Source organism: Malurus melanocephalus, unplaced genomic scaffold, assembly GCF_030028575.1.
Source record: "Malurus melanocephalus ecotype Western Australia unplaced genomic scaffold, MMel_1.1 scaffold_182, whole genome shotgun sequence".
Lineage (NCBI taxonomy): Eukaryota > Metazoa > Chordata > Aves > Passeriformes > Maluridae > Malurus > Malurus melanocephalus.
In genome coordinates this window covers 366,760-385,993 of record NW_026623414.1, presented here as the reverse complement: position 1 = coordinate 385,993, position 19,234 = coordinate 366,760, and the positions used below count along the sequence as shown (strand labels likewise).

Here is a 19,234-nt window from a genome sequence, read left to right as displayed (position 1 = left end):
TGTCTCTCCCCTGTAGCAAAGGCCATCCAGGCTCTGTTTGGTGTGGAAATGGAATTAAATCTTTATCAAATCAGAGGCGGCCTGGGAGGGGCGGTGCGGGCAGGGATTTATTTATAACAAAGCATTGAAAAGAAAAAAAAAAAAAATCAGCGTTGTCTTTGGGACTGAAGTTCTATTTATCCCCTTTTCACGGCCAAAAGTCACTGAAGTGAATAAATGACACAGGGGCTGCTCAGTGTCTCGCTGGGATTTTGGGAGCTGGCTTGCCACAGGAGTCCTTTCCCATGTGGAACGCTACCTTCAATAATTCTACTTTAATAGTAGAATGTAGAAATGTGTGTTTGTACAGAGAAATGTATTTATAAACTGAAATATGTACGCGTGACGCAGGCGGACAGCGCGGGCAGCCCCGGGGTCCTTCCACGCTGCCGGCGCGCGCGCCCCGCCCCACGTGGCTCCCACGTGGTGCCGCAGGAGCCGGGAGAGCCGGGAACGGGGAGAGAACCGGGAGAAAGCACCCGGAAAAAGCTTCTGGGGAGAGCTCCGGGCAGCCGCGGCCATGCAGCGCCGCAAGGTGGATAACCGCATCCGCGTCCTTATCGAGAACGGCGTGGCGGAGCGGCAGCGGAGCCTGTTCGTGGTGGTGGGCGACCGCGGCAAGGACCAGGTAACGCCGTGCGGGAGCGAGTGCGGGGTTTGTGGGTGCTGATCCGGGCCCGGGCCCACCGCAATCCCTCGGGCCCGGCTCCTCTCCGCCTCCAGCAGGAGTTAACCCTGCGCAGCACCGGGCAGGGCAGGGGTGGCGGCCTAGGGAGGAAACTCGCAGGGACAGAGGGCTTAGAAATGGTGTGTGAAACCTCACCTTAGACATCTCCTGTCTGAGGAGCTCATCAACATCAAATAAAATTCAGGGCAGCCTGGGGTTTGTGTGTTTGGTTTGGGTTTTTAACTGGGGCGGAAGGTCTTAAATTTCCTGGCCGGCTGGAGTTGTTTTCCTCTCGGTTCCATCGTGAGCTGTGATGGTTTCTCACTCGGAATGGGTTTTGTGCACTGAGTGCTCTCGCAGATGATCCTCCTTGGTGAAGCTGTGTGSGAGAAATTAAGTGCTGAACTCGTTTTTCTTCAGAGACTCTGGCCGTRTATTGTGTGAGTGGGAAGGGGAAGAACAGCAGAACAAAACCATGATGGTTTAGGTTRGAGCCGCTCCCAGAATCACAGAACTGTTCAGGGTGGAAAAGCTCTGTGGGGTCACACAGTCCGGGTGTTCCCCACAGCGTTTGTTGTTTGACAGGTTGTTATCCTGCATCACATGCTGTCCAAAGCCACGGTGAAGGCCCGGCCCTCTGTGCTGTGGTGCTACAAGAAGGAGCTGGGCTTCAGCAGGTGAGAGAGACATCCTTGCTGCTCTCTGCTTCAGGGATTTGGGTGGGAGGGGAAACCAGGTTTGTTCCTGGAGGAGCTGTGGGAAGTTGGGTCTTCSAGGGCTGAAATTTGGCTTCCATAATAGAATTGACACCGGCAAAAAGTACCTCTGTGTTTTTTCTGTGGCTCTAACACTGACTCTGCTGCCCTGGAACAAACTCCCCCTCACCTTTTTAACCCCTAAAGGCCAAAGCTTGGCTTCCTCAGCTTTTTAACCTCAGCAATATTTAGGACTGAGCTCTGACTTCCAGAGTCTGAGTACCCTTTTCCAAGAAAACTCCTGTGTGGTTTTGTCCCCCAGCCACCGGAAGAAGAGGATGAGGCAGCTCCAGAAGAAGATTAAGAGTGGAACTTTGAACATAAAGGACGATGATCCCTTTGAGTTGTTCATAGCAGCCACAAACATCCGCTACTGCTACTACAATGAAACCCATAAGATCCTCGGGAACACCTTTGGAATGTGTGTCCTTCAGGTGAGGAGTTGCCTGGCTCCMAAAAATGCCCTGCAAGAATTAATTGGAACGTTGCAGGAACAGGATTTGTGTCTTTTGTTTGCCTTGCTCATCCTTTACAAATGTTGCGAGGGTGAGGTGGCCTCGCTGGTAGGAGCTGTAACAGGACATTGTTTAATGCAAATTGAAGTGTGAGTGAAGCTTTGAGGAGTGAATCTTTCAGACTTTTGTGCCTTTCAGTTGCACTGAAGGGCTCTGGGCAGCTCTGAGGTTCTGTTTGTTCCCCAGGATTTTGAAGCCTTGACCCCAAACCTGTTGGCCAGAACAGTTGAGACAGTGGAAGGGGGTGGAATTGTGGTGATTCTCCTGAGAACTATGAACTCCCTGAAGCAGCTCTACACGATGACCATGGTATGTTCAGCATGATGTGCCTGTTTTCTATAAGCAGCTGCATTGAAAATTTATTCTTCTTTGAGAATTCATTGAGAATTATTGCTTCTATTATGGGCTGTGATCTTCCTTCCATCATCTTTCCTGCTTCTTTATCTGTGACTGGATTTATTATAGTCAGGCATTTCTGAAATGCTGCCAGGAAGGAAGAGATGCATGTTGCTCACAAATGTGACTGTTCTTTTGTTCCATGAGAATTTTGGAAAGTATTTATCCTGTCTGCCCATCTGTCAGCAGTTTTAAGTTTAAAAAAATAGAGCTTTGGGGTGYTTTGTGACCTGAGATCAGCTTCACAAAACAAYTCACAYTGACTGTGCCTACACCAGSATCAGRAGYTGTTTCCATCRTTAATAATAATTTAAATAATGCCAGCAGCAGAGGAATTAAAATCATAGAATATTTTTCCTTTGCATCCCTGAGGTGCCTGAAATGATCTGACAGAGCTGACCTTTAAGTCAGGCAAGAAAAAGTCAGACTTGTAAAAAGCATGGCCAGGAAGGGAACATTTTTAACGAGGATTTGGAAGATGTGGGTGCTTCACAACAAACAGAAAGTCAGAATCCTGTCTGGATTCTGTGCTGGAAAGGGATGGACAAGAGTGGGAAGAAAGGTGGATGGTGCCATGAGCCCCAGTCCTGTAAATGTCACTGTCATTGCTGTCCCTGCTCTGGATTGACATTTTCTTTTTGTTTTCTTTTGTTTCTTTTCCTCTTAGGATGTTCACTCTCGCTACAGGACCGAGGCTCACCAGGACGTGGTGGGGAGATTYAATGAGAGGTGAGTTACTCAGAGTGCAGGAAAGCACCAGGAACAGCTCTGGGTATTCCTGACAGCAAAACACCCTCGGGGCTCCCTGCAAAAGGCCCTTTCTGAAAGCTGTGGGTTGCTGCACAATCTCTGTGCTTGGAAGAGAGTTGAAATGAGCCCCAGGAAGTGTTGCTGATGTTTTCTTTGCCTGCTCAGGTTCATTCTGTCGCTGGCCTCGTGCAAGAACTGCCTGGTGATTGATGACCAGCTGAATATCCTGCCCATCTCCAGCCACGCTGCCAACATCGCTCCTGTCCCCCCTCAGTCCCAGGTCAGTGAGGGATCCCAGCCCTTTGCCTTGGCAGAAATCCCTCTGAATTGGCCATTGGTCTAAGATTTAAAAACATTTAATTTTTTTATTTCACCCTGATTTATATCCAGTGATGGCATTGAAGAGAGGAAACGGAATTTTCTGCAAAAATTATGTGGGTGAAGTTTGTGGAGCTGATTTTTCTGTACTCTGCTTATTTTTTTAAGTTTCTGTCCCATCTCTTTTTGAGCTTGTCCATATTTATTAATTTCCCTGTATTTCTGTTCAGTGCAATGAGGTTGATTGTGGTTGCATAGAGGGATTTCAAGCTGATGGACAGAAGGAAAGGACAAAAAAAAGGACTTTTGAGCAGTTGGGGGCTGGGAGAACACTTTGGAAATGAGTTTATTGCAGGCTCAGGACACAACTGGAAGCTGTGGTAGTTGTTTCTAWTTCTGAGTTACACGTGTCACATCCCAGGAAAAAATCCCTGAGGGTAATCCTGACAAATATTTGCATCCTTTTATCACTTCCAGTTGTAGGCTGAGCCAGCTTTAAACTGAAATATTTGAACTGTGTTGTGTGGCCTGAGAAATAACCAACACAGGTTTTGTCAGGGGTGATAAAAACATTCTAATAGGGCACTGAGTTGAAGAAAAACTAAAATAAAACAACCTMTTTTTGTCATTAGAATGATGCTGACAGCAGCACTAATGCTCATCTGTTGGCTGGAGAGATCGGTGCCTTTGGAATTTTAAGTTTTCCAAATTTAAGTTTGGAATTTCCTTTAATAAGGAAGATCATCCTTCATTCCCATCTGAAATTGCTTGTGTTTGTGTCCAAGTTTATTGTTTAGCTCTTAAAATCTCAATATTATTTTGATATTGCTGCTGCAGTAGCTTTCCCCCTGCATGGGCACTTCATGTTACAGGTGTAATGAAAATCATAAAACCCCAAAGACTGAAAAATGAATTAAATTATTCAGAAAAATTTTCCATAATCTGTTTTTCCTCTCAATGAATGGTAATTCTCTAATTACTCTCTACTGCAAAATCCTTCCCTTTTTTTCCCTCGAAGCTGGGGGAAGCCAGGATGGGGGAACCTCATTGTGACCGTTCTCCTGAAAATGCCTGGAAATTTAAGTGTTAAATACATGCCTGTCCATATAAATGTTCACGTTTCTAGAGGATATATTCTTCTTGTGGTAACTTTTCCTTCCAGACACCTTTCTCTGCCTGACAGAAGGTGTCAGAAGACACCAAGAGAAGGCAGGATTGTGCTGCAGTGCACTTTGCTGATGGTGTGCTGTGCTTGTAGGAGGAGAGCCTGCGGCCCCAGGACCTGGAGCTGAAGGAGCTGAAGGAGAGCCTGCAGGACACACAGCCCGTGGGGGTTCTGGTGGATAACTGCAGAACYCTGGATCAGGTCAGTGTGCTGCACAGCTGGGCTTCTGTGGCCTTGGCAGGTGACAGGGGAAAGGAACTTAAACTCTGTTTTCTGGGGGTTTTCAGGCAAAAGCGGTTCTTAAGTTTATCGAAGCCATTTCTGAGAAGACCCTGCGGAGCACGGTGGCGTTAACAGCAGCCAGGGGACGAGGGAAATCTGCTGCTTTGGGGCTGGCCATTGCTGGAGCAGTAGCTTTTGGGTGAGTGATCCCCTCTTCAATCCCCCCTGCTTTATCTGCATCCCTGAGTTTAAAAAAACCACAAAACAAAACAAAAAAAACCCAAAACAAAACCCACCAAAAAAAACCCCCAGGATCTGAATCTGTAATTTTCAGTCTTAAATCCCTCATTTTTAGTCTTTTATCTTTTGATTGCTGCATACACCGTTGTTCAAGTTTTTCTTAAAACTCAAAATAATCATACATAAATTGAAATAGGTATCTCTAGGCACCTGCTGTGTTTTGGTTATTAGGTGAARTCAACCCCTCCTATAATAAACTCATCCTCTTTACTACTCGTGTGGTAAAATTTGTTAGAAAAATAGTTCAGCCCTTGTTTTGTTTTTTTTCCCTGCAGTTACTCCAATATTTTTGTCACATCTCCAAGCCCTGACAACCTTCATACTCTSTTTGAGTTCATATTTAAAGGCTTTGATGCACTGCAGTATCAGGTGAGGGGGGCAGACTATTTTACAATATTTTCATTCTTGCTTAGGAGGTTTTGCATCTCATCTGTGCTTTTGGTTACATATATTTGTTGCCAGCTTTTTGTAATGTCCTGCAAAAAAACAAATCATGGTAGAGTTATGTTTCTTTCTCTGTTTTTTTCTCTGTTTTTAAGCAGRGATCACTTCTTTGTGAAGCAGATCTTAACCTCAGTAAATAATTTCCCAGTTCTCAAGCCTTTTGTAAAAATTTTTAGTTAGAATGTGAAGTATCAGTGTCTGAGCTTATGATGATGATGATRGTAAATGATACTTTTCTTAGATCTTGGCTTTTCATATTGTTTTAAAATGTTATTTTCTAGGAGCACCTGGACTATGAGATTGTTCAGTCCTTAAATCCCGAGTTCAACAAGGCAGTGGTCAGAGTGAATGTGTTCAAGGAGCACAGGCAGACCATCCAGGTAACTGGCATTCTTGCCTTTCCTCTCTTTATTGCTGGCTGTTGTTTTTGCCAGTGCTGAAGGTGTTTGGATTTTAAGCATGTTCATTCTGTGTGATGTGTAACTGCCCTGATGGGTTCTGCTGTAAGGCAGACCTTTGGGGAGTGACTTCCTCAAAATGCCTTCTGTCTCCAGGGAACAACTTGTGCATTACAAAGCTCCCTGGTGGGTTTCTCCTGAAACAAAAGCAAAGGAAAGTGAAAGGAACAGTGCAAGAAGAGCTTTTGCTTTTAGTGATTGGATTCCCTTCATTTTCCTCACCTCTGCATATAAATTTGTGTGGAATTGTGCTAAACAAGATGTGTGARTCAGTCCTTGTTAGGGAAACATAAACCCCCTCCTGACATTTGTTTTTCCACGTCTCAGTTTCTGGCTTGGTGTTTGAGGAGAGCAGGGACAACAAGCAGCTTTTCAGGGCTCCAGTTTTGTGCCTTGTGCTGCTGCTGGCAGTGACAGTGCCCTCTTGTTCCTTGCAGTACATCCACCCTGCAGACTCGGTGAAGCTGGGCCAGGCTGAGCTCGTGGTGATCGATGAGGCCGCTGCCATTCCTCTGCCCCTGGTGAAGAACCTTCTGGGCCCTTACCTGGTGTTCATGGCTTCCACCATCAACGGGTAGGGCTGGAGCAGCTGCTGTGGCCTCTGCTGCAGCTTTGCTGTGGCCCAGAATGGCTGCCTGGCTCTTTGCTTCAGGCTCTTTGTGTCCTGTTCCACAGCTATGAGGGCACGGGGCGCTCGCTGTCCCTGAAGCTCATCCAGCAGCTCCGCCAGCAGAGCGCCCAGAGCCAGGTGACCCTGACAGCAGAGAACAAATCCACAGCCACTGCCAAGCTCACCTCAGGTACAGCACYTCTGGGTTGGGTGTCACTGTGTCATTGTCAGCCTGATCCCATGGCTGTCCCACACATCCCTGGGAAAGGGGGTGCGTGGGGAAATGACGGAGCTCCGCTGCTTTTCCCTCCTGAGTTTCAGATGAAAAGCTTTTCAGAGGTGGAAGTTGGCAACTGATAATTAATCTGGGAGCCCTTCAGAGCACAGGGATGCTGTGGGATTCCTGGCTGGCTGTGGCTCCCAGCACTGAATGTCCTCTGGCACCATTGCAGCTCGCACGTTGCACGAGGTGTCCCTGCACGAGTCCATCAGGTACGCTCCTGGGGACGCCGTGGAGAAGTGGCTGAATGACCTCCTGTGCTTGGACTGCCTCAACATCACCAGGATCATCTCTGGCTGCCCTCTGCCAGACACCTGTGACCTGTATCCTCACTGAAAGCCTCTCAGGCTGGGTGAACTGCTGGTTCTGGAGCTGGTGGGATAAGCTCAGCACGTGATCATTTTGKTAACCCCTGGAGTTAAGCTCTCGTGGCACTGCTGGTGTGTGTTACCAGGACATTACCAAACTCCAGTTTTGCTGCAGACAACCTCAAGGAAGGGTTGCATGAAGGGACGTCCTTGTTGGAGTTCCAAAAGGTTTATCTTTACAGGTGAAGGCCTGAAAGGTACAAACACTGCCCAGCATAATTTATCYTTGTAGATAAAGCTGTGGAGCTTAAGAGGACTGGCTTAAGCCAGCTTGTGGCTCAAATATCAAAACTAAACCAACAGGGAGCTTTTCCCTGATTTCCAAGGAGGTTTTTTTTCCTTAATCCCTGTGTTTAGGTACTATGTAAATAGAGACACACTCTTCTGTTACCACAGAGCATCCGAAGTGTTCCTGCAGAGGCTGATGGCCCTCTATGTGGCTTCACACTACAAGGTAGGGCTGCTGCTTYTTCCATCCAATTTCATTCCAGTTTCAGTGTGGAATTTTTGGGGGAGAGCTGTGCTTTGTTATGACAGCTTGATTGAAATTTTTGAACAGCTTCTGTTGCTCCTTGTAGGCAGAGCTGTGTTCTCCTCGTGAGATCCTGATCCTGCCTGAACATACTGGATTTACAGATAATCTGGAATATTTTTGCTCTGAGAAAATAAGGAGACTAAAATTCTAGATGAGCCTCCTTTATCAGTGCTGAACCTCATTTGCAGTTCTCTTTACCATGTTCTGGTGGCCTCAAGTTCATCAAGGGTCAGCAGCATTATGATACTGAAAAGAGGAATAATTTGTCCTGAGATTTCAAGACCTGGGGTGATCAGTAAATGTGAGTGGTAAAGTCCAGAAGCATTGAAGTACTGAGTGCTAAAATTCTGAGGCTTAAAATAAAATTAAGGTTTGCTGCTTCATAGGTAAAGGAGCCGTATGAAAATAGAAGTTSAGTTTCATACATATTAGAGCACAAGGTTTGAGCACAATAATGAGGAAAGCAGGTGCTGTCTGGTGCTGTGACAGCCATGAGCTGGCATTGTTCTAGTTCCAAATTTCTTAATAGCCCTCAATTCAGAATGTGGAGGATTGTTTAGAAGTCAGCTTCTGACATTACACTGGACTTTGAAGCTCTCCTCATGGATAAGCTTTTGGGTACCACTCTCAGGCACATTTGTGGGGTTCTTGGGGCTGTGCTGTGCAGGGCCAGAGTTGGATCCTCATGGGTCTCTTCCATCTCAGGATATTCTGCGATTCTCTGGATACTTTTTCAWCTTTCTGTTGTCTTTACCCTCCAGAACTCCCCCAATGACCTCCAGATGCTCTCTGATGCCCCTGCCCATCATCTCTTTTGCCTTTTGCCACCTGTTCCACCCACCCAGAATTCACTACCYGAAGTCCTGGCTGTTGTTCAGGTAAGAGGATGACCTGAGTGTCAGTTTTGATTCAGATATGGTTGGGTGGCTGCAGGAGAAAGCTCTTTGTGCATGTTCATGGATTTCTGCCTTCCCTGGCAGGTGTGCTTGGAGGGAGAGATCTCCCGCCAGTCCAYCATGAACAGCCTCTCCAGGGGAAAGAAAGCCTCTGGGGATCTCATTCCCTGGACCATTTCAGAGCAGGTGGGTAAACACACCCAAGTGTATTTCAGCACTGTTTCTTGTTTCCAGAAATAAATTGACTTTTTGTCCCTTGTGCAGTTCCAGGATCCAGACTTCGGGGGCCTCTCCGGCGGGCGCGTCGTTCGCATCGCGGTTCACCCGGATTATCAGGGGGTAAAGTGCCAGGGACCCAGCTGTGCCATGGAAATGGCTCTCCAGGCAGAGTTCAGGAACTGGGMAAACATTTCAGTTCCTCCAGTTTTTAGTATTTTAAGGTCAAGGCACCAAACCAGTGGTCACATTGTTTGGAGGCAGCATCAGAGCATCTTGAGCAGCCAGAGACAATTCAGTTCCAGGGTTATTTACTGCGAGATTACCRAGTGTTTGGCATTTTCTGAGTGCCAGAGTTAAGCCCCAAGAATGATTGCACAGCCCTGAACTATCAGCTGGGCTCTCACTGTGATTGCAGACACCTTAGTTCTGTAGGGTCCTCCACAGAGCTGCCATGTGGCCAAAAAAAAGCATTTGTGCAGTGAGTGAGTGATGTTTGCACTGCTGGTTGTTAAAGGGTTTTAAGGGGAGAATGTCGTCTCTTAAACACTAGAGACATGTTTTTCTACAGTGTGTTGTTCCTTCTTCACAGATGGGCTACGGCAGCAGAGCTCTGACTTTGCTRCAGATGTACTACGAAGGCAAATTCCCATGTTTGGAAGAAAGAACAGTTCAAAAGCCAAAAGAAATTGCAACTGTGAGCAGTGAGGTATGRCACGTTTTTGTATTTTCTATTGTGCTAAAGCTGTTCATTTTTCCCTGTAAGTCTGCTCTCTGTGAGGAGGAAATGCTCATATTTGATTTTTATACAGAAGAGCTTTCATTTGCAGGTTTCTGTAGGGTTTGCTGCTCACCATTTCCACTTTCTTTTCCAGACTGTGGGCTTGTTAGAAGAGGTTGTGACACCTCGGAAAGATTTGCCTCCTTTGCTCCTCAAACTGAGTGAGAGACAAGCTGAGAACCTGGACTATCTCGGGGTGTCTTATGGCCTGACCCCAAGATTGCTCAAGTAGGAYATTATTCTATTTCCCAGTTACATCTTGACCTTCTTGGTTGCCTCTGTGACCCCTCTAAACAGACGATGAGCTTTACTTGCGCAGTTTTTCTAAAGTGTAGAAGTAAGAGCAGCCTGTAATAAATAGGGAGAGGTGAATTTCTAATTCCTGTGACCTTTGGAAACTTGAGCTGCTGCTGATTTCGGAGCTGGTTGTTGTTTTCCTCACTAGTGTACACAGCATCTTGAACGTTGGTTCATTTTTTGATGTCACAGTTATAATTTTTCACTCCCCTGAACTGGACCCTCAGTCAGGTGGGTGCTGTTCCTGCCTTCTGCCTGTGCTCATTTCTACTGATTGCTGGGGGGTCTTGGCTTGCTCCTCACCAGCTGTCCTTGTACAGCAGATAAACTGCATTCAACCACAATTTATTGCTGTGCAATCAGTGGCTCCATAATTCTCAGTGAGTTCCCTCTCTTTCCCAGGTTTTGGAAGCGTGCTGGATTTGTGCCAGTTTATCTGAGGCAGACCCCAGTAAGTACCACGCTGTTCCTGAGTGAAAATCCAGCCCTGCTGAAATCCCTGGGCAGATACTCCAGTAGATTCTGGGAGAAGTGATTTGGGGCAGGAAGGGTTTTTGAGGCTGCTTTTTGGGCTTGGTTTATGTTCRTTTTTGTTCTCTGGGCCTATAGTTAAGGAGGAAAGTTTTAGGGTTGTGAATGGGTGCCTCCAAGTAGTTTGCAAATAAAAAATTAGAGCAGAGGTGCAGCAGCTGAGGTTTATGAATGTGGTTATTGGTAAAATAGCTGATATTTACCAAATTCCAGAAGTCCATAGGTTTTTCACTAAGTGGAGGTGGTCAGTAGCAGTTGATATATGTGTTGCTGTGTATTTAGAAAATACTTCCCTTTCTCAGCTGAGCATGGAGTGCAAAAGGTTCGTGGGGATGATGGGAAATAAATCCATCAGAGAATCACAGAACTGTATCTTATTTATCAGAACGACCTGACTGGAGAGCACTCCTGCATCATGCTGAAGATGCTGAATGAAGAGGACTCRGAGCAGGAACCTTGGCTCACTGCCTTCTGGAAAGGTAACTCTGGTCCTGCTAACTCTGGAAGAGCTCTCTGGGATGTTTATTGTTCTAGAGGCCCACTGGGGTAATTTCTTTTGTCCTCTTGCCCTGTAGATTTTAGGAGGCGGTTCCTTTCCCTGCTTTCCTACCAGTTCAGYACCTTCTCTCCCTCCTTGGCCCTGAACATTATACAGAACAAAAACATCAAACAGCAGCCCCAAGCACGTGAGTACCCTGACTGTGAGAGCTGTAAGTGTGTGACAGAGTGTGGCTGGAGCCTGGCACCTGCAATTTGCTGTTTTCTCAAGGTGTTCAGCAGAGGAGAGTCCTCTGGGGAGAGCCTGTGGGGTTTTGGTGTCTGTCTTGGTTAGAGGGAACAGCCCTCTTTGACAGCAAAAACAGTGGGAATTGTTGAAAACTGGGCAGTTTGTCACTTCTCACTGCTTTCAGTCTCTCTGGCCTGTTTAAGTTGAGAAGCTGGTCTGTTTTCGCAGTTGCCATGTTTTCCATAGGGATGTCTACCTGCCTGAAAAGACTTGGGATAACCACGGTAGCAGTGTTGCTGAATTGAGTTGTTTRGAAGGGCACCCACCATGGGGTGGYAATTGGCCTTTCTCAGCCACAGGARAAACGTTAAATAMCTAAATCAAAGTTAAACATTGAGATCCTGGGTAGCTCTGAAGAGCCTTCCTGACCTTGCTGTCTCTTTGTTGTCCCCACCAGCCATCAGCCGTGCAGAGCTGGAGTCAGTTTTCATCCCATACGACCTGAAAAGGCTGGAGATGTATTCCCGTAACATGGTGGACTATCACCTCATCATGGACATGGTTCCCACCATTGCCAGGATGTTCTTCCTCAACCAGATGGGAGATATCTCCCTCTCTGCTGCCCAGTCGGTGTGTGGATGGTGTGGAGCRAGGATTTGGGGATAAAACACAGGGAATGTAGTGGGGAATGTGTSTTTGTGTTTGCTCTGTGACTGAGATCCATGTCTTTGCCTTAGGCCCTTTTTCTAGGGATTGGCTTACAGCACAAATCTCTGGACCAGCTGGAAAAGGAGATGGAACTACCCAGCAGTCAATTGATGGGACTYTTCAACAGGATCATCCGCAAAGTAGTGCAGGTAGGAGCAGCAGGACAAGCCTTGGTTGTATTGGCCCATAATTCCACTATTTAACAGAAAACATGACACCAAGAGAAAGCTGAATYAGAGCTGGGCAGCTTTAACATCCCCAGTTACTGACCGTAAACCTCTTTGTAAAATGGAGAAAATCCCAGCAGGAAAATTGCTGGCAYTGATTTAAATGCCCATGGSAGGGYGTTTGGAAYTGGATGATCTTTAAGGTCCCTTCCAACCCAAACCATTTRATCATTCTGTATAGTGATTTCCCAGATAAGAGTGCTTATCTTACATGTGGAAATGTCCTGACTGAAATACTGAGCAGACAGATGTTCCCTGAGCCATTCCATTGTTCAGTGCACTGGTGGCATCTGAGCTTCTCTTGTAAAAAAAGTTAAATTATTTTCCAGTGTTATCTAGAGGTGGACTTGAAGAGTAGTGAAATCATTGAAAGGTTTTGGATCTGCTTTCTGGTTTTCTTTCTCACTAAGGTTTAGGACAGCAAAGCTCCTGAAGTCTTGCACTAGGAGTTTATTGTAGAGGTGATAAATGATGCTTCATAAACCAAGTCTTACATGTGCTGGGTAATTTCGTTTTCAGCTGTTCAACACAGTCCAGGAAAAAGCTGTGGAGGAGCAGATGGCAGCAACAAAGGATGTTGTGATGGAGCCAACACTGAAATCTTTAAATGACGATTTGGTAATTACAAGCTTTTATTCCTAGCTCATATGAAAACACTTCAGGGAGTTCCCTTGAGTGTTGAAGCATTGTAATCTAAATTTTCTTGGACAGGAAGAGTTCCACACCACGTCTGTCACTGTAAAGGAATTAAAACCTGAYAGGTTTGCACTTTGTGCATGTGGAGTTGTGCTTTAAGCTGCAATATGGGGTTTTCACAGAAAATGTCAAGTATATGTATACAAGTAAAATCAAAATGTAATTATATAAAAGAGAGATGCTATTCAGGATYAACTGGTGCTTGTTTTAGAGGCTGTATTTATGGGAAAAGGCATCTTCCTCCCRTTACAAAGTCACTGTTGCCCTCAGGACTTAATGCATCTTGTGCTGTCCTGTTGCAGGAGGAGGCTGCAAAGGAATTCCAAGAAAAGCACAAGCAAGAAGTGATGAAGCTGAAGGAAATGGACCTTACACAGTAAGAATTCATCTGCCTGGGTCTTGATTTCGGTTTTTTCCCTGGTTGGAGTGCTAGGTCTGGGATTTGTGCAGAAGGCTGTAGTTGCAGTAAACCATCAGTAAGTGATGGTGTGTATTGTCAGCAATGGGTAAAACATAAAAAAACCCCAAATCACACAAAAAGAGCAACCAACCAGAGCTTGAGCCAGGAGGATCAGCAGATTTCTCTCTTTCTGGACCAGCAGTAGTTAGATGTCACTGATTCTGTCTCTTCTCTCTTACTTTTTGTCTTATAAACCCTGTTTACTGTGCTGATGTCCCAGTAAAGTTCTCTGGTTTGGATCTAAATTGATCTGTTAAATTTTGGAAAAGGAATAAAAGCTTCTTTGATCTTTGATTGTCATGTTTRAAGAAAGGACAAGAAGGGATATGATTTGAAGTGACTTGCATGTCAGTCACATAAGGAAAATAATACAACCAGAATGCTTTTGGAGTTTTCATTCCTTTTTTTAAGCATTGGTAGTGCTACATCTGTTTCTGTAATTTTGGATCTTGTTTCCTTTTTTTCTCCCTCTGCTAGAAACAGATTTTTGTTCGCCACCATGAGGAGAAAAAAAAAATCTATTTTGACCACTTCTCAAWGCAGGTTATAGAAAACTTGTGAGGCTTTGTCCAGCATTTCTCAGCTTTGTGTGGACAAAGCCTCATCTATTCCAAATCCCCGAGAACTTGAGATGGAGAGCAGCTGCTCCATCTTGCTACACAATTGCTTTGTCTTTTTAAATCTGGGTGAAATTTCCAGGGTGCTTGAACACCCAGACAAGAGCCACAGAACATGAACTTATTTGAGCAGCAATTGTTGTCTTTATTTCTCTTTTTGAAATCAAGCTGCAGCTCTTCAGTTGTTCCCAGGCTAAGCCAGAAGAACTGTCCCATGGCAGCTTTGCCAGCCTGGATTTGTGTGTGTTTCCCGAATCTGATTTGGTTGGGTGCTGACACAGGGRCTTTGTTTGCAGAGTAGTGTGTGCCTGATGGTAGAAACACCTCATTTTTATGGTTTTTCCTTTGTGCTGACAATCTGACTTTTCCTTTGCTTTTCCCACTTAGGTACATTATCCGAGGCGATGACGAGGAGTGGAACGAAGTGTTGAGCAAAGCAGGCCAGAATGCTTCTGTTGTCAGTCTTAAAAGGTGAAGGAAGTTGAAATAGTCCAGACATTTCTCTGGTGTTTACTGCTGGCTTTGTTACAACGTTTTTCAAAGGAGCAAAGCCTAAGTTTTAAATGCAGATTAAATGAACTCAGTGTCCTAGACAGATCCTCAGTTTTCCTGGAGAAATTGGGCTGTGAGCACCKGTGAGCTTTACTGCTCCATGGGTCTGTGTTGCTCTAAGGGTAGTGCTGCCTTCATGGAACTCATGTGCTAGTTCTGACTTTATTCCTGRTGATCTGATCCTGATCCCACACAGAAGCTGGGACTGTTCCTCCYTTGGGTGACTCATTCCACCTGACTGTCCCATTTGCTTTGCGAACTAACATGAGGTAGGAACCCCTGGGGGTGCCATTGGAGAAAAAGCAAATTCAGGGAAGAAGAATACTTTTAAATGGGAGCTTGAGCCTGGAAAATGTTCGTGTTTCTGCAGTTTCTTCCTTTTCATTCATCTTCTTTCTCTGCCTTGCCCAATATGGAATCTTCATGTATTTTTSCTTGGGGTTTTATAGTTGAGTCTTCCCTGCTCGCTTATTTCCTCTTCCTGGGGTGCCTGACAGCCCAAGTAATGATGTGATCTCTATTCCACCCTTTCATGGTTTTTTCCATGAATGCTGGAAGCTGCGAGTTTCCAGAAGCCAGAAAGTTTCCAGAAATCAGAAGCCTAGGGAGGAGGGAATCTTGTCACTGCTGATGGAAATCAGAGCTTGGAATTCTGTCGTGTTTGCTCAAGTCAGAATCCAGTGCAGGARCAAAATTGTATGTTCAGAACTATCAGTGGTAATGTTTCTTCTAGATATTCTAAATTCTGGACACCCCATTTAGGACAGATTAAGTTTTGAAAAGCAAAGAACTAAAAATCAAGAGCTTCTGGGTTAGAGAATCTGAGGGCACTATAAAACCTAAGTCAGGCTCTTGTTGGTGCTTTTTCTAGCACCGCATTTAAATGACCTGAGAAATTGGGGTTTTGCTCCCTCTCCTATCTTACAACAAAAATGTRTATTTTTAACAGTTGTTTTGTCCCTGTTTCTCAGTGACAAGAAAAGAAAATTAGAAACAGGGAGAGGACCCAAGCAACAGAAGAAATTTAAGAAGACCAAAGATCTAAAGCAGAAGAGGAAGAAATGACTTTGAAGCCAATCAGTGAACTTGAATTAACAAGTGCTGGGTCTGTACTTAAGACATCCTGTTCTCCTCTAAATCAAGAGACTATTTTGGAGGGAAGAAGCATCCTTGGAGGCATTTCCAWGTGTTTGTATTGTGGGAAGAACAGTGCTCAAGTGTCTGTGCGAAGATTTTTATATGAAGTGTGAGTGCAGAGTGTGAGTGAGGAACAGGCATAGACTGGGATGCTGTGAAGGTGCTTGAGCAGCTACAGAGCTCCCATTCCAAGAGGGCAGATAAATACGTAAACTTCCTGCATCTTAATGGTCCTATRGTTTATTAAAAAAGAGTTTGGACAACACAGGATAGAAATGTGACTCTTTCTTAGCACTGAAGCACACCTTGATCAATGCTGGTGGTCCGCTGGAGCTTGAAGGGGCATTTATGTACTTTTTATTTGGGGCTGGCTGATCACGGAACATGGACTTCCATCTCCGTGTTGTCCTAGAGATGCTCCTTGGCTTTGGTGGAAAGTTTTGTGTTCAGGTTGCCAGGAATCAGCACTGTTGTACCAAAACCTGTTTGTGTGATCTTCTCTTGACCTCAGGGCCCAGTTGGGCAGCCAAGCACTGAATTCCCAGCTCTGCTGGTCCATGGTCCCTGCTTGGCAATAAATGTGTGCCAGGCTGGAGCTGGGGATTGCTGTGACTGTGGGACTCGGAGCAAGCACCGCCAGGATCCGACCCGAACGCCAGGGGCTGAGTCCTCCTCCCAGCCCCACCTCAGCGCCAAGGCATCCATGCAGTGCTCCGGGTGATGGTCGCACCGCTTCGTGGGATGAGCATCCACCGCACAAAATGGAGCAGGTGCCTGTGCCATTGTCTCACTGTGACTGTGTGCTGGGCAAGCCCAGCTCTGGAGCCCTGGGTCCTGGTATCCCCAGTCCTTGGCTGTAAGGAATTCCCAGGAGCAAGTGTTTCTTGCGGCTTTGGCAGCAGAGCAACATCTCTGTCCCTGTCAYGCACTGGCCCTTGGAATGCATACAGGAGCCCTGTGTCTCTTGGGGTGAGCCCAAGTGGCCGCTACAGTCTGAAAGAGCAGCTGTTGTTTCACTGTCACATTTCTTGGCTTGTTAAAGCCCCTCGGACCTGTACTACAGCCCCTGCTCAAAGACACAAAACCACTATTCTGGAGGAAAGGCATCAAAACCCTGACAAAGGCTGAAAGGAACACTCTGATCATCCCTTTGCCAAAGAGGTTTATTTAGCTAAAGTTGCTAAGAGGGAGCAGACTTGACAGCCCACAATGGGTTTATTGTTTTATTTTCTGGGTCCTCAGTCCTGCATGGGGCTTAGTCAGTGGGTACTGCAGAGGCTCCAGCAAGGCATCAAAGATGCCGGCCCTGCACCCAAGGGTGGTGCAAGATCTCCAGTGCCGGCCTGTCTGCGAGGTGCTTGGCCAAACACCAGCAGATCAGCTGTTGGCACTCTGGGCAGAGAAGGCAGAAAGCGCCGGTCACTTACACAAGGCTCCTGCCCGGCCGTTCCCAGCGCCCACTGTGCCTGGGCCATGCTGTGAGTGCTCAGAGCTGCGCCGGCCTCACAGCACACTCTACCCTTTGTGGGAGAGTGGCATGGCAGGACACACTCCGGCCACCTCCTTCAGCCTCCCAGAGCCCAGCACAGGCCACATCGACCTGCCGCTGAGCCGCGTGAGCGCCATGCTGGGCTGCCTGACTGCACCCGTGTTCTTGAGGCCACACACCAACCTGGAGTGAGTGACCCGCTGCCCAAAGCAGAGCTGCCCCAGCACAATGTCACGGTCCTCCCAGAAGGGGATGTCCCTGCAGACCATGATGTACAGCAGCACGCCGAGGGACCAAATGGTCGCTGAATGGCCGCAGTAGCAGCCAAAGCGGATCCACTGGGGCGGGCTGTACGTGTGTGTTCCTAGGGGAGACAGGCAGCGCTGTCCAGGTGCAGGCTGCTGCCCTCCAGAACCTGGCCCCAGCTTCCTGGCAGAGGCAGGAGCTGCACCAGTGGCCACAACTTCCCCCCAAGGCTGCAGCCCATGCCCAGCACRCTGGCCAAAGCYRAGACACCCTTCTGCCAGGTGGAGAAGGGCAGCGGCACAGCCCAAGCAAGCCCTCGTGGGCCTGCCAAGCCCAGCGGCTGGGGCCTGGCTTTTGCAGCCCTGCTCTGTGGGCTGGGCTGGCAGCCGTCTCCTGGGCCACAGCATCGGCCCCGTGCCCAAGGGGAGCCAGCAGCTGGCTGAATGCTGCTCCCCACAGCCCAAGAGGGAATGGGGCTGGGCAATGCCGGCACCAGGAGCGCAGCCCCAAATGTGGGCTCACTGACAAAGCGTGTGAAGGGCCGCTCCTGGAGAAAGGTGCCGCAACCGAAGTCGATGAGCTTCAGATCACCRCTCTCYGGTCCAYGAGGAGGWTCTCCGGCTTGATSTCRCGGTGCAGGACACYGCAGGCAGTGCAGTGCCRCAYGGCCTCCAGCACCTGGCAGAAMAGCCAGCGCACCACCTCCTCRCACAGGAACTCCCGCTCCAGCAGGAAGTGCGAGAGATCCTGCAATGGCTCCAGATGCTCCATGACCAGCATGAAGCTGTCAGGCAGCTCAAACCAGTCAAGGAGCTGGATGATGYTGCGGCAGCCAGAGCCCACCTTCTCCAGGAGCACAATCTCCATCGGAACACACCTGCTGTTGGGCTGTGAGGAAGAGACAATGCCTCCGGTGAGACAATGCCCCAGTGTCCTTTTTTGTCTCCAGGGCTTGGGTGTGAGTGCCTCGGGACTGTCCCCTGGCTGGCCCTGGCAGTGCTGTTTGACACCCCAGGGTCGGCCCTGCTCCGGCTCACACGCTGAGCCCGCGCTCGCTCCCCCCTGCATCTCCCTCCTCCTACAGTCGGGGCCCTCTGGATTTATCCCTGCCCGCCACGGCCCGCTCTGTCCTGCTGGTCCCGCTCACTCACCAACTCGTCCCACTCCAGCACGCTCTCCCGGCTCACCCGTTTGATGGCCACCAGTAAGCCCATGAGAGAGGAGGGCTGAGCTCCAGCCCTGCTCTGCCCGGCCTCCTCTCACGCCCGACCCTCCTCTCATGCCTGGCCAGCTGAGCCACTTTCTGGGCTCCTGCTCGAGAGGCAGATGCCCGAGAAAACGGTGCCGAAGACACCACTCCCCAGCTGCGGGCCCAGCCGGTACAGCTCCTGCAGCTGCTTCTTTTGCCCTGTGGCCAAGACCGAGCCATCAGCCTTCCGCCCGGGGCCCCCACAAATGCCCACCAGTGCCCTGGGCCGGGCACCGCGGGCCCCGTTGCTCTGACCCGCTTGGTGCTGTGCGCCGGGCAGCGGCCACTGCCTGGCAGCCGTGGGCTGGCGMGCGGCACAGCTGGGCCAGGGCAGCRYRGAGAGGYGGCTGCAGGAGCCCAGAGCAACGGGGTAGGGTGGCACCGTCACTGTCCCCGGCATCATGGGCTGGACTCAGCTCTTGAGGGCGGCCGGGGCTACAGCCCGAGGCTTCACACAGGGGCGTCCCAGGAGCAGCTGCAGAGCACAGAGGATTTTTGGAAGTCGTGGCATCAGAGGCACTGGAAGCAGCCAGGGACTCGGCTGCCCTGAGGGACTGTGCTCCGGCCTGGGGATGTCCCTCAG

General features: G+C 48.2%; 1 protein-coding gene across 1 annotated transcript; it reads left to right on the top strand.

Moving 5' to 3' along the window:
• The first annotated feature begins 423 nt into the window (after window positions 1-423).
• On the top strand, window positions 424-15,932 carry NAT10 (N-acetyltransferase 10). Its single transcript, XM_057372982.1, has 28 exons — window positions 424-667; window positions 1,292-1,383; window positions 1,724-1,895; window positions 2,163-2,285; window positions 3,040-3,101; window positions 3,288-3,402; window positions 4,699-4,806; window positions 4,893-5,026; window positions 5,403-5,496; window positions 5,853-5,951; window positions 6,467-6,603; window positions 6,705-6,829; window positions 7,092-7,242; window positions 7,645-7,741; window positions 8,584-8,700; window positions 8,803-8,904; window positions 8,983-9,057; window positions 9,527-9,643; window positions 9,810-9,943; window positions 10,415-10,463; window positions 10,929-11,022; window positions 11,119-11,229; window positions 11,728-11,900; window positions 12,008-12,127; window positions 12,725-12,823; window positions 13,204-13,277; window positions 14,366-14,449; window positions 15,502-15,932. Exons 1-28 carry the CDS (start codon window positions 560-562, stop codon window positions 15,593-15,595), a joined length of 3,060 nt encoding a protein of 1,019 aa, XP_057228965.1. The 5' UTR covers window positions 424-559; the 3' UTR covers window positions 15,596-15,932.
• Window positions 15,933-19,234: the final 3,302 nt, after the last annotated feature.